Source organism: Plectropomus leopardus, chromosome 11 (genome assembly GCF_026936395.1).
Source record: "Plectropomus leopardus strain MGB_pleo_1.0 chromosome 11, ASM2693639v1, whole genome shotgun sequence".
In the NCBI taxonomy this organism is placed as follows: Eukaryota; Metazoa; Chordata; class Actinopteri; order Perciformes; family Serranidae; genus Plectropomus; species Plectropomus leopardus.
In genome coordinates this window covers 34066013-34085864 of record NC_142186.1, presented here as the reverse complement: position 1 = coordinate 34085864, position 19852 = coordinate 34066013, and the positions used below count along the sequence as shown (strand labels likewise).

The window sequence follows — 19852 nt, the reverse complement described above, 5'->3', positions numbered from 1 at the left end:
GCACGTCTGCTGACTCGTTTGATTCTCTGTGTAAGGAATATTAGCCCAAATAATAAAAAAGATAAAATGCATGCCTTTACTAACCTCAAAATAAAAAGAGAGAACAGCCTTTTAACCCTTTAAAACCTAAGCAAATTGTCTTTACTTCTTTGAAAAAAACATAAGAAGCAATAAAAAAAGAAAATACCCAAGAATTAGCAAAAAAATACATGAAAATTACCAGAAAATTAGTAAAAAGAAATAGAAAAAAAATGCAAAGAAGGAAATTACCTGAGAAAAGTGTGTAAAAAGTATAGTAATTTTGTAACATCATCATTAAAATACGTAATTATTAAAATTAGAAATTAAATTTTTTTCCCATCTTTTTTTCTTTTTTTCCCCCAGATGTTTTCCCCCTAGATTTTCTTAAAAACAAATGTTCTAAATCTAATCATTTCTCCCAGTGTGGAGCAGTTCTTACCAAGTTGCATATTGGCTTTTTCCCATGTTTTTTGGAAGAAATCGCACCGATTTGCTCAGGTTTCAAAGGGTTAAATACTTGTAAAGATTTATCTGAAAGCAGTGATGTCACTCCAGGTGTCAAAGGGTTAATTTAGTAAAATATCTGAGGTAATGCTCTTGTTGTCAATCCAGTTATTGTGTTTAAGTTTTCTTAAAAATCCAGTAGTTCAGCGTACAGCTTTCAGCCTGTGCATCATGAAGCTGATGCAACATTAAGTGGGTGTATTTTTGGAATGAAGACGTGAGAGGACGTTCTTCTGATGATGAAAAGATTTTATTTTCAGCGATGATTTCAGTCTGTGTGGGCGCACGCAGTGAGTGACAGCCAGCATGTCAGCAAACAGCTCCCCTATGTGGAAAACCTGCAGCTGCACATGTGTTTTTTCTGAAAACATTTTCAATTTTATCAATATGTTTATAAAAGTAAGGTGTCGCTTCTCTTGTGCTGCTCTCAGATACCTTTCAGAATTATTTAAACCTTTGAACTTCAAGTAAATTGATACAATTTCCTTAAAGAACATTTGAGAAGAAAAAAAAGGCAATGAGCAATTTTGGAAAGAAATGTTCCATGAATTGGAAAAAAGTAAAGAAAAAATAAATTTAGGTGAAAAAAAAGAAAAGTCTGGGGAAAATAATTGTAATTAGATATTTAGAATTATTTTTACATAATTATTGTAATTTTGAAGCAACTTTTTCAAGTCTTGTTGCCTTATTATTTTTCTTTGTTGTGTTTTGTCTTTTTTCTTGTATTGATTTGTTTTGTTTTTTCTATTGACTTTCAGGTAATTTTCCTTTTTTTTCCTTTCCTTTTTCTTTTTTCACTAGTTTCTTGCTAATTTTTGAATCCCTTTTGTTTTGTTTTGTTTTGTTTTGTTTTGTTTTGTTTTGTTTTGTTTTGTTTTGTTTTGTTTTGTTTTGTTTTGTTTTGGTTTGGTTTGGTTTGGTTTGGTTTGGTTTGGTTTGGTTTTGGTTGGTTTCGGTTCGGTTCGGTTCGGTTCGGTTCGGTTTGGTTCTACTGGCTTTCAGGTAATTTTCTTGCCTTTTTCACTGGTCTCATGGTAATTTTTCTGGTCCTTTCCTCTTCCGTTGCTCATTAACTTCTTCACGTTTTTGAAAGAAACAAAGCCAATTTGCTGAGGTCTTAAAGGGTTAACCTGGAGTCTGAAACTGAATCACTGTTGTGTTTTTTTCCCATCTCTTCTACTTTTTATTAACACATTTCTAAAAGCGAAGGTGTGTATAAGTCTTCGTTATGTTCTCCGTAGAATATATTTCCAATACATCAACACCACTTAACTTTGTGAAGACAGATCTTCCTGTCTGGAAGTAGCCATAAATTACGATGACACACACACACACACACACACACACACACACAGATTCGTCAGGAAGTCAGAGTTGTGAGCGAGGTTTGGGAGCTGTGAGAGGACACTGCAGTGTGTTTCTTCCTCTTGTTGAAGAGTTTGACATTTCCTGTTATTCAGATAAATCACCTGCAGCCGGAGGAGACGCAGAACATGCTGACGTGACTCTGGATATCCTTCAGGCTCTGCAGGGCGTCGATTCAATTTTTCATGCAGACACATTGAGCTGCAACCCTGCAGAGAGAAGTCTGTCTCCCAAAAAAATGTGACATTTGTCAGCATATCTGCACCTTCGCTTAATCCCAGTGGCTCTGAATGGCTGGTGATACACCTGAACTACATGGAAACATACACTTAAAAATATGGTTTTATTTCTAAATTATCAGTGCATCAAAAATGCTTGGCTCAAATATCGTTTAATCCTTTGAAACCTGGGCAAATTGTCTTTATTTCTTAAAAAAAAAACAAAAAAAACATGACAAACAGCAATGCGCGACTTAAAAAAATACCCAAAAATTAGCAAGATATTAGTGGTAGAATACTACCTGAAAATACGAAAATAAAAACTTTAAAAAGATGACCTAAAAACTGCTTAAAAGTGTACTAATTTTGAAAACTACTTTGAAATGTATTATTATTATTATTATTATTATACCTATGAATATAGCTCTCTGGATATTTTTTATTTATTAATTCCTAAAAAAAAATTTGTCCAAATCTATTAATTTCTTGCAATTTGTGGGACACTTCTTGTAAAGGTGCTCTTTGCCTTTTTTCCTCACCACTTCAAACTGCTCTTTTAAATTTTTGATACAAACATTTTCTGAACTGTTAAAGTCCTTTGAAGCTTCATCTTTTTAACGCTTAAACGCCCGAGGTGACGTCAGTTTGCTTCTGCTGCATTCAGACATCATTTACCAGCATTTAAACCTCTGAACCTCTTTTGAAAAGATGGAAAAAAGGCAATGAGCAACTGTCCTTCAAATTGCAAAAAAAGTAAAAGCTGAAGAGAAAATAACCTGAAAAGCTACAGGAAAAAAACATAGGCTATCTTTAAAATTACTCTCCAGCATTTTCTTAAGATCATTTCTTTCTTTCTTTTACTTATTTTCAGGTAATTTTCATGTAACTTTTTACTAATCTAATGCCTTTTTGTATATTTTATTGTTTTTATGTGTTATTATTATTATTATTATTATTATTATTATTATTATTATTATTATCATTATTAATATATTTATGTTTTTTATTTTATTTGTTACTATGTTTGACTTTTTTATGTTCTTTTTTTCTTCTTCTTTTTTTTTCTTTTTCGGTGAATGCATGAAAAGTGCGTTGCATGTTGGTTGTTTTATATCAAAGTGAACCGAACCGAAGTATCTTTAGTGCACACTGTTTATTGAGGGTTGAGAGGCTGAGGATGGAGGCAGCTTCGGTCATAGAAAGCACCAAACAGTAACTGAATGAAGACAGTTTTAATATTCTGTTTTCCGTCTTTATCCTCATGTGATCTTTGGGGGGAAACAGTAGAAAAGTCACTTCAGGTTTTCCTCTCTTCATGCTGAAGCCTCTAAACGCTTTCTGTCTGAGCGGCTCCGCCAGCCTCCGTCCTTGAGGTGAGCGGGCGCATTGTGTTGTGTTATGCAGCCTGTGTAATGCCACCTCGGGCCTCCGTCTTTTCAGAGTGTGTTTTCAGTGCGTTCTCCTCCGCAGAGCCTCAGGAATGAAAACAAAAGATGTAAAAGGTGAGTGAAAAAAGAGTGCACAAACTCTGCGTCCTCCTACAGATCTCAAGTTTTCTGAGAGCGGTTTGAGTGTTTGGTGTTCCCTCTTACAGCCGATGAAAGGTCGTCCTGAGGGCCTCTTTATTTTCAGCTGGAAGGTGAATTTGTTGTTAGAGATTGTTAAACGTGGAACATGATGTTCAGTCTGTCTGACAACATCAAAAATGTAGCACCGAGCCATGACAACAGTTTCATTTCATGTGCCAAGATTTTGCAGCAGCGTGTTGTTTATGTCCTGTCCTTTTTCAGATTTTAGGATTTTTCAGATGTTTTTCAGATTTCAGGACATTTCTCAGATTATGGGTCATTTCGGACATTTCTAGGATTTTAGGTTGTTTCTAGGATTGTACGACATTCCTGTTTTTTTTGGTCATTTCTCAGATTTTAGGACATTTCCAGGATTTTAGATTATATCTTGGAATTTATGAAGTTTCTCTGATTTTAGGACACATCTCGTATTGTGGGACATTTGTAGAATTTCCGTGAATTTCTAGGACTTGGGCATGTTACTTGGATTTTGGGATGTTTCCAGGATTTAAAGGCGTGTTTTGGGGTTTTCTTGGATAGGACATTTGTAGGATTTTAGATCAATTCTTGGATTTTAGGATGCAATTAGGATATTAGGACATTTCTTGGACTGTAGGGCATTTCTTGGATTTAAGGACGTTTAGGGACATTTCTAGGGTTGTAGAAAATTTCTAGAATTGTAGGATATCAGATTTAGGACATTTTTAGGATTTATGATGTTTCTGGAGTTTTCGGACATTTGTAGGATTTTAGAATATTTCAAGGACTTGGGGACATTTGTACAATATGGGACAATTGTTAGATTTGCATGTTTCTGTGATTTTAGGATGTTTCTCAGATTAGAGGACGCTTCGCAGATTTTGGGACTTCTCTCAGATTTTACGATGTTTCTAGGATTTCAGGACATTTCTCAAATTTTAGGGCTCTCAGATTTTAGCACATTTTTCAAATTTTAGGAAGTCTCCGATTTTAGGACATTTCCAAGATTTTAGGATGTTTCTCAGATACAACGTTTGTGGATTGTAGGGCATTTCTAGGATTTTAGGAAATTTCTCAGATTTTAAGAGGTTTCTCAATTTTTAAGGATGCCTCTCAAATTTTAGGACAATCCTATAATTTTAGGATATTTCTCAGATTTTAGGATGTTTCCTAGGATGTACGACTTTAGGGTCTTAGCTGCGACCTCTGGGATCCTCTGCTGGCACTTTTTTTGATCAACAAGCTCTCATTTGATGCTGTTTTATGCACTCTGGCAGCTTACATATACTAAAAGTGCAAAAACAATTCCCAGTGTCAATCACTTTATTTTCACTGTCAAGTAGAAAATGTTTGGGGGCCACCGGGCACACTTATGGGGTCCTGATTTGGCCCGCGGGCCGTGAGTTGAGAATCACTCAGTTACTCCCCTGCCTCTCCGCTGCAGGGCACCAACCACCGCTCATACCGCCGGTCACAGGGGGGCGTTCCCGGTCTCAACCCGAGTCTGGGGGGCTGAGCTCCGGACGGAGGGAGGCTCAGTGAGGAGGAGACCTGAGAGAGGACGGACCGCCGCCGCCGCTGCTGCCGCCGCTGCTGCCGCCGCTGGGATCCCGGTGCACACACGCAGACATGCTCCTCTGCGGAAAAGCGTCGTATTATTTCAGGTTGATCTGAGCTGTGGATACAAAGAGCGGCTGGAGGATCGGCTGGGGGATCGGCTGGAGGATCGGCCGTGTGCAGAGCGGCTGACAGGCGGAGTGTGTCTCCGTGAGTCCCGGAGAAACGTCTCTTTGTTCGGCGTGTTAATCTGTCCTTCACCTGCAGTATGGATCACCTGGAGAAGGAGCTCCGCGCGGACGATGACACCGAGTACGAAGAGGAGGAGGTGGACCCGAGAATCCAGGTAACCGATCACTGCAGTATTGGCTGTTTGTTTTTATCGGTAGTGTCTGGTTCCCGGTGATCCGTCTGCACACAGCTGGAGGCAGCTAACAGCTCAGAGGACAAAGTCCCAACGTTAGCATGATGCTGCCTCATATTCTCATTGTTTTAACGTCCACTTTTTTCTGTTTTGTGTGTAAAATAAATCCTGCAGCTGACACACTTTGATTCACGTGATGTCAAGATGCTGCCAAACCCTTTAAAACCATTTAAAAACCTTTGAAACCCGAGCAAATATGATTCAAAAAAATAGCAAGAATTTGGAAATAAAAAAAAAGGTAGAAGCAAATAAACCGTAAAAATAAGCAAATAAATAATAAAAGAAAAAGAAAATTAAATATATAAAGAAAATTATATATATGTATGTATGTATATATATATACATACATACATTATGGCTTATGTTTAATAATCTCAGTTTTAGAAAATTTTCTTGTAATCAAACCAAAACAACCCATCACCATAAAGTTTTCCTAGAAAGCATTTTTAAAAAATAAATAAATGAATAAAAGTTAGAAAGGCAACAAACTGAATGGGCCACAGTACTCAACATTATAAAACATAAAACAAATGAAGAAGAAAGTTAATTTAAGTCGGGACTCTTCTGTGTACATTGTTCCAAAAACAATGTGAACAATGTATGTATGTCATTTTGTGGATTTTGCCTTTCAAATTTGACACACAAAACATACTTTATTTAAAAATTGGCAAACATTTTTAAAGGGAAAAAAATTCCAAAATTTTGAAAGAAAATGTAAAATAAAAAAAAAAGAATTTCAAAGCAAAAAAAGCCAACATTTTTTAAGAAAAACATGCTTGAAAGACATTTTTTCTTTAAAAACTGACAGCAAAATAAACACAAAATACATCCATATAAAGTTGTATGCCCCTTGCCTAAGCACCCCCCCTTCAAAAAAAACCCAGTCCCTCCCAGTGCTTAAAATGATGACTAATGAAGTACTCTGGACCACTGAAAATGTGAATGTCTATTTTTCCTTTTTTTTTTTTTTTTTTTTTACAGTTTCTGGCTTTGATAAATGGTGTCATTTTGGTGATTTTACCTCCCAAACTCGCTGGAAGGCATGCTATCTTTAAAAATCACCAACAACTTTAAAAGAAAAATAATAAAAATAAATAAATAAAAATTATTTGAATTAAATGAGATAAATAATTTTTGTATTTAAAAAAAAAAAAGCCAAACATTTTTAAAGAAAAAAAATTACCCAAATCTTTGAAAGAAAAAAAATGAAATGAAGTGAAAATCCAACTGTAATTTCAGTTTTTATTTTCTGATTTTGACGACACTCCTGTCTGTGTTTCACTGTGTTTCTGTGTTCTGCCTCTTCAGGGGGAGCTGGAGAAACTCAACCAGTCCACCGACGACATCAACAGATGTGAGACAGAGCTGGAGGTCAGTCTGTGTACACACACACACACACACACACGCACACACACACACAGATGTGTGCATGGCTCTGTGAGATTTTACGGGTCTGACTGATGGCGTTCACCTGTGACGGCGTGGCGGCTGACAGCCGCTCAGTTTACCTCCTCTGATCACATCAGTGTTGTCTCGAAGCGATCGCTGTTTGCAGATCCAGCAGGTTTTTTCCTGTGAGTTACAGCTTGACCTTTGCTCCGTCTGCAGGCCAAACCGTTTGTAAAAGTTCACGTTTAGTTTTGTGTCAGCAGGTTTGAGGAGCATCCAGCCTGAGAGACGTGTTGTGTCATAATAAACTCATTAAAAGTGATTTTACTGACGGCTGTATTCAGAGCGCTTTGCAGTGATGAAGCAGAGTTCACGGTCTCGACAGTCACTTTGGCCGTCGAGGCTCAGCTTGCATAACTGATCTTTGATCCCCTTAAACCCAGTAAAGCGTGATGGTGTGCATTTATGTAGGTCAGCAGTATGTGTGAAGCTTCGCAGAGGTCAAGGTGCAAACTTGGTTTTAATCAGGTGGTGAGAGTTTGAAGTGAGATTGAAGTTGTTTGGTTTGTGTCTGTTCACTCTTCGTCGTCAGTCACAGCTGATGTTTTTATGGTTAAAAATGATCCACCAGCATCGACACAAAGATTCACTTTATCAGAAATCAGAAATACTTTATTGATCCCCAGGGAGGAATTGCAGTTTGTTACAGTCGCTGTGATGCAACGTAGAAAATTATAGCAGGTAGAAATAAGCACCAACACAAGAATATAAGAATATAAAATATTAATCGAAATACAGAAAGAGCAAATTGACACAGTATATAAATACTGAAGTATTTAATCAGGTATAGAAACATAAATACGTGTGCAAACAGCTACAGTAAAAACAATATATATACATAAGCAAGAATAGCATAATAATATATACAAATTCCTGTTAAAGTCCAGAGTCTCAGCAGCTGAAAACATAAACACACAAAGTGTTGTATCCCTGCCAAGACTTATCTGCTCCCTCCAAAATCGTCCCCAGATTCCCCTCTCTGACTGATCTCCCTGTAGTTTCCCAGACTGAAATGTGCGGCGGCGTTAGTGTGACGTCATCATGTGACCTGAGGATGCGTTTGATGTGATGAGAGGAACGGGCAGAGCGACCGCGGTAATAACGAGCCGAGCGTCAGTGATGTGAGGACGCTCTTTCACAGCCGTGATGCAGATGATATTAAATTTAGCAGATAAGTTGGAGACGTAACGCCTCGGTGCTCTAACGTGTTGACAAGGTGAAGTGTGTCAGAGTGAGGACACACACTCTGCACTGCAATCTGCATCAACATCAGGAGAGGACAGGGACAGGCTGAGGACACAGACGTGTCTTTTAAAGTCTATTTTTATGAGCTCTCTGTCTCATAGTTGTTGGCTTTATGACCTTTGTAACATTTCATGTTTTTTGTGTTTTTTTAATAAACAGTGCAGTCTGTAGCTATTTGTTCAGTTTTGTGATTAACCCTTTAAAACCAGGAGCAACATCACTTTTCTTGTGCTGCTTTCGGATACCTCTCACTGGTATCTAAATCTTTTAACCCTAAGAAATTTTGCAATATTTAAAAAAAAAAAACATGGGAAAAAATGCTCAACTTGGTAATAAATTATTTGATTTAGAAAATTAATTATTTAAAAAAAAATAAAAAAAGACTGAAAAAAACAGAGAGAAAAAGAAAAATAGGGGAAATAATAATATTTATAATTATCATGATTACATATTTAAAATTATTTTGTAGAGTTATTATAATTTTTAAGCTTTTTTATCTTGATTTTCTTGTTAATTTTTTTTTCTTACAGTGCAGTCTGTAGGTATTTGTTCAGTTCTGTGATGGGTTAGTGCTGCTTTCGAACGCCTCTAAGTATCTAAAACTTTTAACCCTGAGAAATTTTGCGATATTTTTCAAAAACATGGAAAAAAAGTTATTTTTTCTTATCTATATTTCTTGTTAAGTTGCTCATTGTCTTTTCCCAATGTTTACAAAACAATAATTTGCTCAGGCTTTAATGGGTTAACGCATCAGCGGGTGCAGAAATGGAGGTTAAGAGAAGATGAGCGGATGAATCAGAGGGGCTGTTTGAAAAAGTGATGGAGTCCTAAAAAGGACTGATCCAAACATTAGTTTGACAGAAGATGAGCTGAGATTTCGAGGGAAACAGAGGACTGACAGAAGTCTGGTGGTTAGTTTTGGTGTGTTTGAGTGCGTTCAGTTTGAGCTCCGCTGACGTATCTGACGGTGAAATCCAGCAGCTTTTCTGTCGTGTTTTCTTGTTTCGTAGCCTTTGAGTCGCAGCCTGTTGGTGCCTCGATGGAACTCTAATACGATTTTCTGATAAACGGGTTTTGACACAAGAATAAACAAGGAAGAGCTTTATTTTGGCAACACGTGTCATGAGTTTCCTTTTTTCAGCTTCAGTCTTTAAAAGTTCAGCAAATTAACTGTTTGATCTGTTGAAATTGAATTTAGCCTTTGAGCCAAAACCAGATGGCTGACAGCGAAAAGTTTAATTTGACCTTCACCATCAGACCCAGTTACCCAAATAACATGAAATATAAGAAATGTCCTGAAATCCTAGGAATGTCCTAAAATCTGAGACGTCCTAAAATCCTAGAATTATCCTAAAATCCGAGAAAACTCAGAGAAATGTCCTAAAATCCTAGAAATGTCCTGAAATCCTAGAAATGTCCTGAAATCCAATGAACGTTCTAAAATCAAAGAAATGTCCTAAATTCAAAGAAACATCCTAAAATCCTAGGAACATACAACCCGAGAAACTTCCTAAAATATCCCAAATCTGAAATCCAATGAACGTTCTCAAATCCGAGAAATGTCCTAAAGTCTGAGAAACGTCATAAAATACAGGAAATGTCTAAAGATCCTAGAAAAGTGTTTAGGGAAAAGAAAAAGGCATTTTTTATACAGTCTCTTATGCAGCAGCTACAGCCATGTGAACACCAGCAAACTCAATATAAACTCTTTTTGGAAACAAGTCTAATGTCAAAAAAAGACAAGCACAGACGTCGGTCAAGTTAAATTTTAAGAACAGTGTCTTGTTTTGGTTTGGCATGTTTTAAACATATTCTTTTTAGTGCGCTGTAATGTTAGTTATTAACAGAGGTGGATGAGAGACTGGACAGAGACTGAAGTATCGGCTCTGATATCGACATGCTGAACTGGTGTTTTGATAAAGTGCTTTTTACTGGCAGCGGTTTTATTGCACTTTCTTACAGTAACAAGCAGTCGTCATCAACTCGAGCGATCTGAGTTCACTTCACTTCGCTGGCTTCACTCTGTGTGTGTGTGTGTGTGTGTGTGTGTGTGTGTGTATGGAGGAGGCCGCAGCATAGTAATAAATATTTATTGTATAAATTATAAATGAAACCCAAACTTTTGAAATTTCAAATAACATCAGAGCCTATAAATTCTACATTTTAATTTTTTTTTATTGGTGCCCTTTATGTCAAGTTTAGTGTCTTCAGTGAAAAAAATTGGGAGTCATTTTCTTTCATTTAGTTAATTTAAGAAGCAATTTGTTGTATTTTAGTAGCAGAAAGCTTAAGTGCACTCTATCTGCAGGGTTCCTACAGAAAAAAAGGTCTTAAAGGGCTTTGAATTCATTAATCTAAAAAAAGGCCTTAAATCGTATTAAATTGACTAAAATTAATCTTTGAGAATTCTCAAAAATGCTGACGTGTTTGTTTTTTTTCTGATGTTGCATTGTAAAATCTCCAAAAATAATTGGTAACATATTTTTTTTCATTAAATGATTTAATAAATTAATTTTGTTAAACGCGCCATGATGGGAATCCAAGTGGTGGAATCTCTCATGCAGAGCGAAAAACACAAAAATCTGCCAGAAAACTGGACAAACTCACCAGAATTTCCCACCTTTGTTGGTGAACCAAATAGCACCTGTTATAATAATATAATATGTTAATATATATTTGCCTTTATTGTGTTACCCTCTAAAAACAGTTGTGTTTTTAACATTTGACGTACATCATCTAACTTTTTATCTGGGACAAAAAAATGTTTAATGTCACAATAAACATTTGGGCAAAATAAAATCATCCTTCAATTTTGGTTGTTAGAAAATTGGTCTTAAACCTAATTCTGATTAAAAAAAAGTCCCAAAAAGTGTGAAATCTACTTTGCCTTAAGCTGCAGGAACCCGCTCTCTGTTTATTTTTTATAAATAATATTGTCATTGTTATTGCCTTTTTAAAGAATATTTTCCACATATCGTGCAGCCCTGATGGCGATATGTTTCGGGTTTGTTGGTGACTGCAGACATAATTTCTAACCTGTAAAATAAAAAGAAAAAAATGAATAAATTGAAGAACCCTTTCTTCAGACACAGACGGCTGCAGTTTCTCTTTAGTCTGTTATAATGAGATCCCCCGCCGCTGCCTCAGAGGGTTTCTCTGCTCCGAGTTTTAAAGTTCAGCTGAAGGTAACAGCGGCCTTTCAGGCTGATTCGGTGTCCGCAGAATCTCTAACCAACATGAATAAACAGACTTGTTGAGCTGCGGGTGAATGTAAAATACTGCAGCACAGAAGTCTCTATTCTCCGTCCTTCAGGCCGTGTTTTCTAAAAATAAAGTGACTGTTTTTTATCGACCTGACGCTTTTCCATTATGCCTGATCTGTTTTGAGACCACTTTGTTTCTGGCTTTTGATCCTTTTACTTAATTTTTTATTGCTTTCAATTTAAGATCTTCTACTTCTACTTCCCGGAAGCTGCTGAGTCACAGACCATTAGACATGCTGATGTAAAGTGTGCCACCAGCTGTAAATTTAACCCTTAGGGCTTTAATATCACACATATTGCTCTGTGCACAAAATGTGCTTTTCAAAATCAAGCATTAAAAAAGGTTTTACATTAATATTATTTTCTATTCATACATTTTGAGAATTTTAAATCTTTAAATGCCTGTCATGATGCCACTATGTTTTTAAATTAAAAAAAACAACACAAAAATGATTTATTTTCAATACACTTCATGCAAAGTACTTTTTTTTTTTGATGATCACAGTCTGGGATATGTCAGTGACTTGCTGCAACATTGGTTGTTATACATCATTATTTTTTGTGCAGTGTCAAATACTCACACTTGCATGGCTCTGCACACAAAATGTGCTTTTCAAAATCAGGCTAGAAAAATGTTATATATTAATAGAATTTTCTACTTTCCTTTAGTTTATCTTTTTAGTCAACATTATACCTTATCATATAATAAAATATTCATTCATTTTCAGAATTTTAACCCTTTAAATGCCAAGTTTTTTTCTTGATGCCACTATGTTTTAGATGAAAAACATGACAGTGCACCAAGTGGAAAAAGCCTGTATTTTCTCCATGTGCCAAATATGGTGACAAATGATGTTGTTAGATGGAAAATAGTCAAAATGACAAATTCCAAGTCAAAAGCCCAGAATGACAGAAATAATACAATACATGTTTTTATGCTGTGGGATCAAAATGCCAGTTTGAATGGGTTTCAATGGAGCATTTTTGACTTTAAAAGTCTGAATGCATCAATTTAGTTTCCACAGTGTATTTTAGACTTTTTGTCGGAGCTGAGCTGAAAATTCACTGATTCAACTAAAACACACAATCCGGACTAAACTTATGACATATGCATGAACACAGCCAAAATTATCCAAAGAAAAAGAAGAATGAAAAGCACCTAAAATGCACCAAACAGTCTTTAGCCTGATAGCCTGGGACCTCTTTCACCACATTTGCAACGTACATGCTGCAGTTTGCGACATGAGATTTCCTCTCGCTCATTTTGAGACATTACAAGAGTCAAAACAGACTCTGTGTTTGTAATTCCTGCAGTGGGAAGACCCAGAGTTTCTCAAGTTTATCTGCACTTTCTGAGCAACAGGAATTTGTAAAACATGCTGAACCATAAAAAAAACATTTTTTTACCTATATATATATATATATATATATATATATATATATATATATACATACATACACTTTGACAGAGACATTTCTTGACTGTTGCAAAGGATCTCACAGATTTATTTCTTGCCAAAAGCTGACAAGAAAATGAACTGAAAATCAGTTTAAAAAAAGGACACTTTTGATTCATTTCCTAATTTATTTATTTATTTATTTATTCATTTGTAAATGTTTTTCTTTTTTTGTGTGGGAATTGTCAGGTAATTTTCTTGTAACTTTTTTATTTATTCCTTGCTAATTTTGCATTATTTCTTGTGAAGTTGCTCTTCGCCTTCCTCACATGTTTTTGAAAGAGTTTAAGCCAATTTGCTCAGGTTTTAAGGGTTAAGAGAGCGTTTTAGGAAAAGTGTGTGTTTAGCCTCTAAAAAAGGAAACCCCACAAACAGTTCTTTCTCAGACTGAAGGGTGAGTTTAGGGACAGCGAGGTTGGGCTTTTTTTTTTTAACACAAGGCAGTGCTGCTGAAACATCCTTCCTCCTGCTGCCTCTTGAATAAGTGACCCTGCTGAAGGAGGTGAAATTAAAGCAAGAATTTCCTCGCAGAGATCTGTGAAGTTTCTGTTTTTCTTCCTCTCGCTCATTTTGTTTTGAAACTTCTGCGCCCTTCGTGCCAGTTACACAACCGTGATGAAATTTCTGAGCTTATCAGTCTGAGAGGCTCCTCTTGTCAAGTACCAACAAACAAACAAAAGCTCCCAAAGATGAAACAAACAGCTCGCTTCAGAGCAGTTAACAGAATTACAGCCAACATTTATTTTTCACAGTCGGCCGTCATCAGTCTGTTTTTCGGAGTTTATCTGGACGCTCTTGTTCTGAGGGAAACATTGTCAGCTTCGTGTGGCACATGATGTGAATACTCGCCCAGATTAGATTAAGTTTAATGGTTGGTAGCGAAGGTTTCTTATCCCTTTTTCAGACCTACATTTCTGTGGTTTTATCTCACATCTCTCTGCAGTTAAAAATGCTCGAGCTCATACAAGTTGTGACTCACAGCAGAAGCAGCGATAAAGCCACTTTAATTTCCTCGATGGTCGAGTTTACAAGCAGCTGGTGAGATGCAGGTCAAAGGTCAAGAGCTGCAACACCCCACGAAGTGTCCATTCAGCAGTGCGAGGAGCAATAAAGCAGGAAATGTGTTTAATGGCTGGAAACGACATGAGAGCTGGATAAATATTTTTTTAAGATTACTTTGTGGCATTTTATCCTTTTGTTAGACAGCACAGATCAACAGTGTGAGAGGGGGAGAGTGCAGGGATGACATGCAGCAAAGAGCCTTGAGCGGGAGTTGAACCCGAGACTGCTGCGGCAAGGGCACTGTCTTTGTTCATGTGGCGTCTGCTTTATCCACTCAGCCACCAATGCCTCATTTACTCAGAAAGTGAAAATCGTTCTGTCAATACTTAGAATTTGGGATATGACAAAATCCAACACAAAACTTTCAGCATCATATACAGCAAGTTCCCTGCAACTTTTTTCATAAAGTGAAAATTTAAATATAAAATGAATAAATAGCTCCCCAATCTTTAAGAAGTAAAAGTTTCTCCCATGCTGACACTTTCTTCGCACTTTTTAATTAATTAAGTTTATCAGCAATCATTAAACCAAAATACAGATTACAGATAATCTACAAAATGCCAAAAATCGGCCTAATAATCGACCAGGCCGATAATCTGTCAACCACTATGTAGCATAGATTATTTTCTTGTATGAAACTATTTATATTTTTCCTGTTAACTTAATGAAACACTAAAACAATTTTTCACTAAGGGGGTTTTGGCAGGTTTAAGGGGCCTGCTTCCTAAAAAAGGAACAACAACAACAACAACAACAACAACAACAACAACAACAACAACAACCATTAAATAATAAAAAAAATGAATAAAATAATAATAAATTAATAATAATTATTATTTAATAATAAATAATAAACAAATACATAAAAATACATACATTAAAAGGTAAAAAAGAGTAAAGAGCCCAAGAGCTAAGTGAAAAGATGGAGGCGCCCAGTCACCCTCACAGATCCCACAGGGTCACTAGAGTTCAACTTTCTGCACAGAGGGATCGACGTGTTCGCTGGTGCAACAGATGACGTGAGCAGTCCATCTTCTTTCTCCGACGTGATTTTGGTGGGTTTTTTTTGCAGAGTGCTCCCTCATCACTGTCGATGAACATCTCTCTCTGTCTCTCTTTCAGGACGCGAGGCAGAAGTTCCGCTCGGTTCTGGTCGAGGCGACGATGAAGCTGGACGAACTGGTGAAGAAGATCGGCAAAGCTGTGGAGGAATCCAAGCCGTACTGGGAGGCCCGCAGGCTGGCCAGACAGGTCAGTGAGCAGTGCATTATGGGATGGAGGGAACTGTTTCTTATATCTGGTCTCTGGAAGAGTCCCAGCTCCACTCCGGTCTGAGGATCTGTCCACATGAACCTGGTCTGACAGGGTCTGATTTTAGTGCTGCAGGTCTTGGTTCTGAATGGATCAGTGTGCTCATTATCAGCTCTGATCTGCAGCCTGTGTAAAAAATCTTTTCCATTTAATTACAATTAGGAGAAATTTTTCTTTTGCAGTGTTGATTGTTGGGGTGTTTGAGTGAGTTTAGCAGGACGGCTTTGGTTTGGTGGGAGAATTTCCTTCTGTTTTTTGGAGCAGGAGGTGAAAATATGAGTTTAAGTTATTTTTTTAAATTCATATTTGAGGCAGATTTTACAAACAAATGATTTTTGGGGGGAATTGGTGTTGATGAGCTGGCATTTGCTCTTGAACCAGTGATATTATATCACTGCGTGTTTCAGCTGCTCGTTATTAAGTGAAATCTGTTGCAGATCTTTCAGGTATCTGAATGCTTAAACTTGGCATTTGATCTTTTTGCTTTCTGTTTAATTTTTGACATAGCTGCGACCAAATCTGCAGGTCTACTGATGGCACATTCAGGGCGTTGAGCTGTTCATGGTTGTTGTCTTATTGTTTGGGGATTTTTGGTCAGAAGATGCGATTTGATTGATTACAGAAAGTTCAGAGTTGATTATGTCTCCCAGTATGTTTTTTCTTTTCTTGTGCTTTGTGTGGTTTAAGGGATTGCCTCAGTAATGCAAAACGACATTTGTACAAACATTATCGACCCCGTCACCTTGAATTTGTAAAGAAATTGTTTTGGTTTTTTTTCCATGCGTCAATGGTTGTTTACAAACTCTCAACTCCTGCAGAATAATCCAAGTCTCATTTATTTAGTCGGATTATCAGCGTGCATTTTAGTTAAAATATGATTTAAAACACGTCAGTTCAAACAGGCTCGTGCACAGCCGAATTTAATTGCATTGTTCTTCAAAACAATCTGGTATCTCTCTCCATCAAATTGAAATAGTGTTTTACATCTCAGTAATCGATTACATTGATGCAGCTTGTTGAGGAGAATTTTTGTGCTTGAAAGTCGAATCACTTTGAGTCCAGCTGATCAGTAAAATGAAGAAATCAAACGCAGCTCAATGTTTTGCCAGTGAGGAGGAACTACACGATCATTTTAGACTGTGATCTCAGTTCCCTCTTTAGACTCGGCGCTGTGCGTGTGTGTGTTTGTGTGTTTGTGTGTTTGTGCGTGGTGTGTAAATAAAGGGGAAGCAGCCACCTGCACATCTCGATAAGCGCCCACACAGCTGTAGAGCTCCGTCAGGAAGCGCAGGGATCCACTGAGACTCTAAAAGGCTTCATTATGTCTTTCTTTTTTGGTTTTTTTGGGGTTTTTTTGCCTCCCCGCCCTCTGATGTGGCTCGTGTCGGGCGTTTCGGGTCTCGGTGGTTCGCAGTGGTGATTTTCCACAGTGTGCTGAAATGAATGCAGTGGTGAAAGTTCCTGTAAAGTGACGCTGCATTTGGTCTTCCCCTTTTTTCAGCTTTGTGTCCTTTTTTAACCTGTTTATACAAAGTCCCCTGAAGACACTGCTGAGAATGTGAGTTACAAAGAAATCATCACAGTTATGATTCACAAATGATACAAGAATGTGAGTTACAAGGAACTGATCACAGTTATGGTCAAAAATACTCAAACCTCGAAGAAACCATGCTGTGGTTTTGCTTGTTGTTTTGGTATTACTTTATTAATTATCTTTATAAATGTTCTGAAGTTTGTCACAGAGCCTTTAAGATTAGTCGACTTCATGCAGAAATATTTGTCACTTTGTCTTCAGCATCTGGGTTTCTCACGAGGATTTGAACCGTCAACCTTAACCCGTTTTTCTTTTGTCATGTGCAGTGGTGGAGGAGGTATTCAGTTCCTTTACTTAAGTACTTATACCACACTGTTGAAACACCCCAAAATTTAAAACTTAAAAAAAGACTCAAATATTTATTTTAAAAATATGAAAATATTAAAAATATTTAACAACTCAAAACTAATTCAGAAAAAAATTAAAAAGGACTCAAGGGATTATTAAAATAGTTGAAAAATTACCCAATTAAAAAAATCAAAACTAATTTAAAAGAAAATTAAAAAGTAAAAGTAGTTGCCAAAGTACCCAATTCAGAAAAATAAGTCACCAAAAAACACAAAACTATTCAGAAAAAGAGAAAAAAAGAAAAATTGGCAACTATTTTGATAATTTTCTTGTTGATCAGGTAATCAAGTAATCAATTCAGCTGCTCTACTGTAAAAGCTATAAATGAACGAATCGACAATGAAAAGGTAAATCGGCACTGCGTGGTTTGACTCGGTGCAGCACAAAGTCTCAATATAAAAACCAAACTTGTTTTTATGAGCTCTTTAGTTTGAGGCATTGAGGTCGTCAGGCGGTCCATTAATTCATCTCTATTTATGTCAAATCTTTCCTGACAGAAGTTCTGCTTTACAATTTATCATTTGCAGCTGGAGACATAGAAGAGAGAAGTGATAACTTCAGTGTTTGTTGGTAAAAGTATAGTAACACAGGATTGCTTCCTGTGATGGTGAACTGAGCGTCGTTCCTCGGGGAACTGAGATGAGGATGCGCAGCGTGTGATCGCTGTCGTTCCTCCTACCTGTCGGCTCACCTGCTGGCCTGGTTTATTTCTGTCTCCTCTCCACATTTACTGTCTCGCGTTAAACTTGGATCTGGAACAGCTTCACTGTAAAATCTGCTGCAAGACCTGGATGAGAAGTCTTTGTGAGGAGTCGGTGACAGACCTCAGACGGCAGCAGTGCTGCTTTTTTTATGGCTGTTTTTCCTGCGTCCTTAGAAAGGTCATGTGTTATTGGAGAAGTGATGAGATATGTTACGGTGCCAAAAATGAAGAAAAAACCACAAGCTGCAATTCAGTAATAATAAGAAGTCGAGCATGTGAGGGAGGAAAATTAGTCAAGCAAAATAAAAAAAAATAAGAAAATAAAAAAAAATACTGCAGGCTGTAATTCAGTAATACTAAGAAGTGGAGCATGTGAGGGAGGAAAATTAGACATGTAAAAATAAATAAATGAACAAAAAAATAAAACAAAATACTACATGCTGTAATCCACTAATACTAAGAAGTGTGGCATGTGAGGGAGGAAAATTAAACATGCAAAAAAAAAAAAATACAGGCTGTAATTCAGTAATAATAAGAAGTCGAGCATGTGAGTGAGGGAAATTAGACGTGCAAAAAAATAAATAAAAAATAATTAAAAAATACTACAAACTGTTATTCAGCAATACTAAGAGTGGATTGCTCATGCAAAAAATAAAAAATAAGAAAATAAAAAAAATACTGCAGGCTGTAATTCAGTAATACTAAGAAGTGGAGCATGTGAGGGAGGAAAATTAGACATGCAGAAGATCAAGGTCGAGGCAGGGAGGAAAAACATTTAGAAATCTGTACCCTCCACACTCCTCTGCTCTGTAAGATCTTTGTGAACACGGTTTGGACTTTGCTGTCAGTTACAGCGCGCCGTTCTTCCCTGCATGACCAGACAGACTAATTTAGCTCGACACCAGTCTGACAAAAATAATCAGTTTAAAGTTTGGGAGGAGATTTTGGCTCGTCCGCTCGTGCAGACGACCCACTTAGAGAGACTTTTCTGCAACTTGAAGGAACATCAGAGCGAAAGTAGCTCTTGTGTTGCAAAGCATCCTCTTGTCCTCTGTAATTTAGCCGTCGTGTCAGCTTTCTATTTATGACGAGCTCTGGCTCGCTCCAGTTTCATTCTTGATTATTTGGGGCATAATTTATTTGTCAGAGCGGATGTCAGTGAAGTTAAGAAGTAATTCTCATCATCTTCACAATCCTCTGGGATTATAGGTCACTGCTAAAATTTAGACTTTAGGACTTTGGGAGACTTTAGGGTGTCTCTAGGATGGTTGGACGTTTCTCGTATTTCAAGACATTTCAGAGATTTTAGCACATTTCTTGGATTTTAGGACATTTTGGTATTTTAGGATGTTTCTTGGATTTTAGGACAATTCTGGGATTTTAAGATTTATCGGATTATTGGACATTTGTTTGTTTGTTCGTTGTTTGTTTTTATTGTGAATTAAAAAAGTGGTTGCATCCTATCAGGGGCCAGATTCGACCCGCGGGCCATAAATTGAGCATCATTGGAATACAGCATTTATTTTTTTCTGGTGGATTTTGTAAAATGGGTTTCACAGTTTAACTCGCGATCGTCACGACAAAGACAAAAGCTGAGAGTTGCCACTGCAAGGACGCCCTCACCGGCACGGTCCCTTTGTGTGTGAGCGCGCTGATGTTTTGGGTCTGAGCTGAGCTGCTGTTGCCGTGTAACAACGTGAGATGAAGGACGGTTTTGTCCTCACGTCACTGTAGTGGACTGTTTTCTCTGTCGGCCACAGATCATACTCTATTAAGAAGAGTCA

General features: G+C 37.1%; 1 protein-coding gene across 1 annotated transcript in view; it reads left to right on the top strand.

Moving 5' to 3' along the window:
• The first annotated feature begins 5189 nt into the window (after positions 1-5189).
• sh3bp5b (SH3-domain binding protein 5b (BTK-associated)) overlaps positions 5190-19852 on the top strand; it is a 74242-nt gene continuing 59579 nt past the window's right edge. The window contains exons 1-3 of the mRNA XM_088084685.1: positions 5190-5558; positions 6945-7007; positions 15235-15363. Of these exons, the coding sequence (XP_087940811.1) occupies positions 5481-5558; positions 6945-7007; positions 15235-15363 (270 nt within the window). The 5' untranslated portion in view covers positions 5190-5480. The remainder of the gene's footprint in view (positions 5559-6944; positions 7008-15234; positions 15364-19852) is intronic.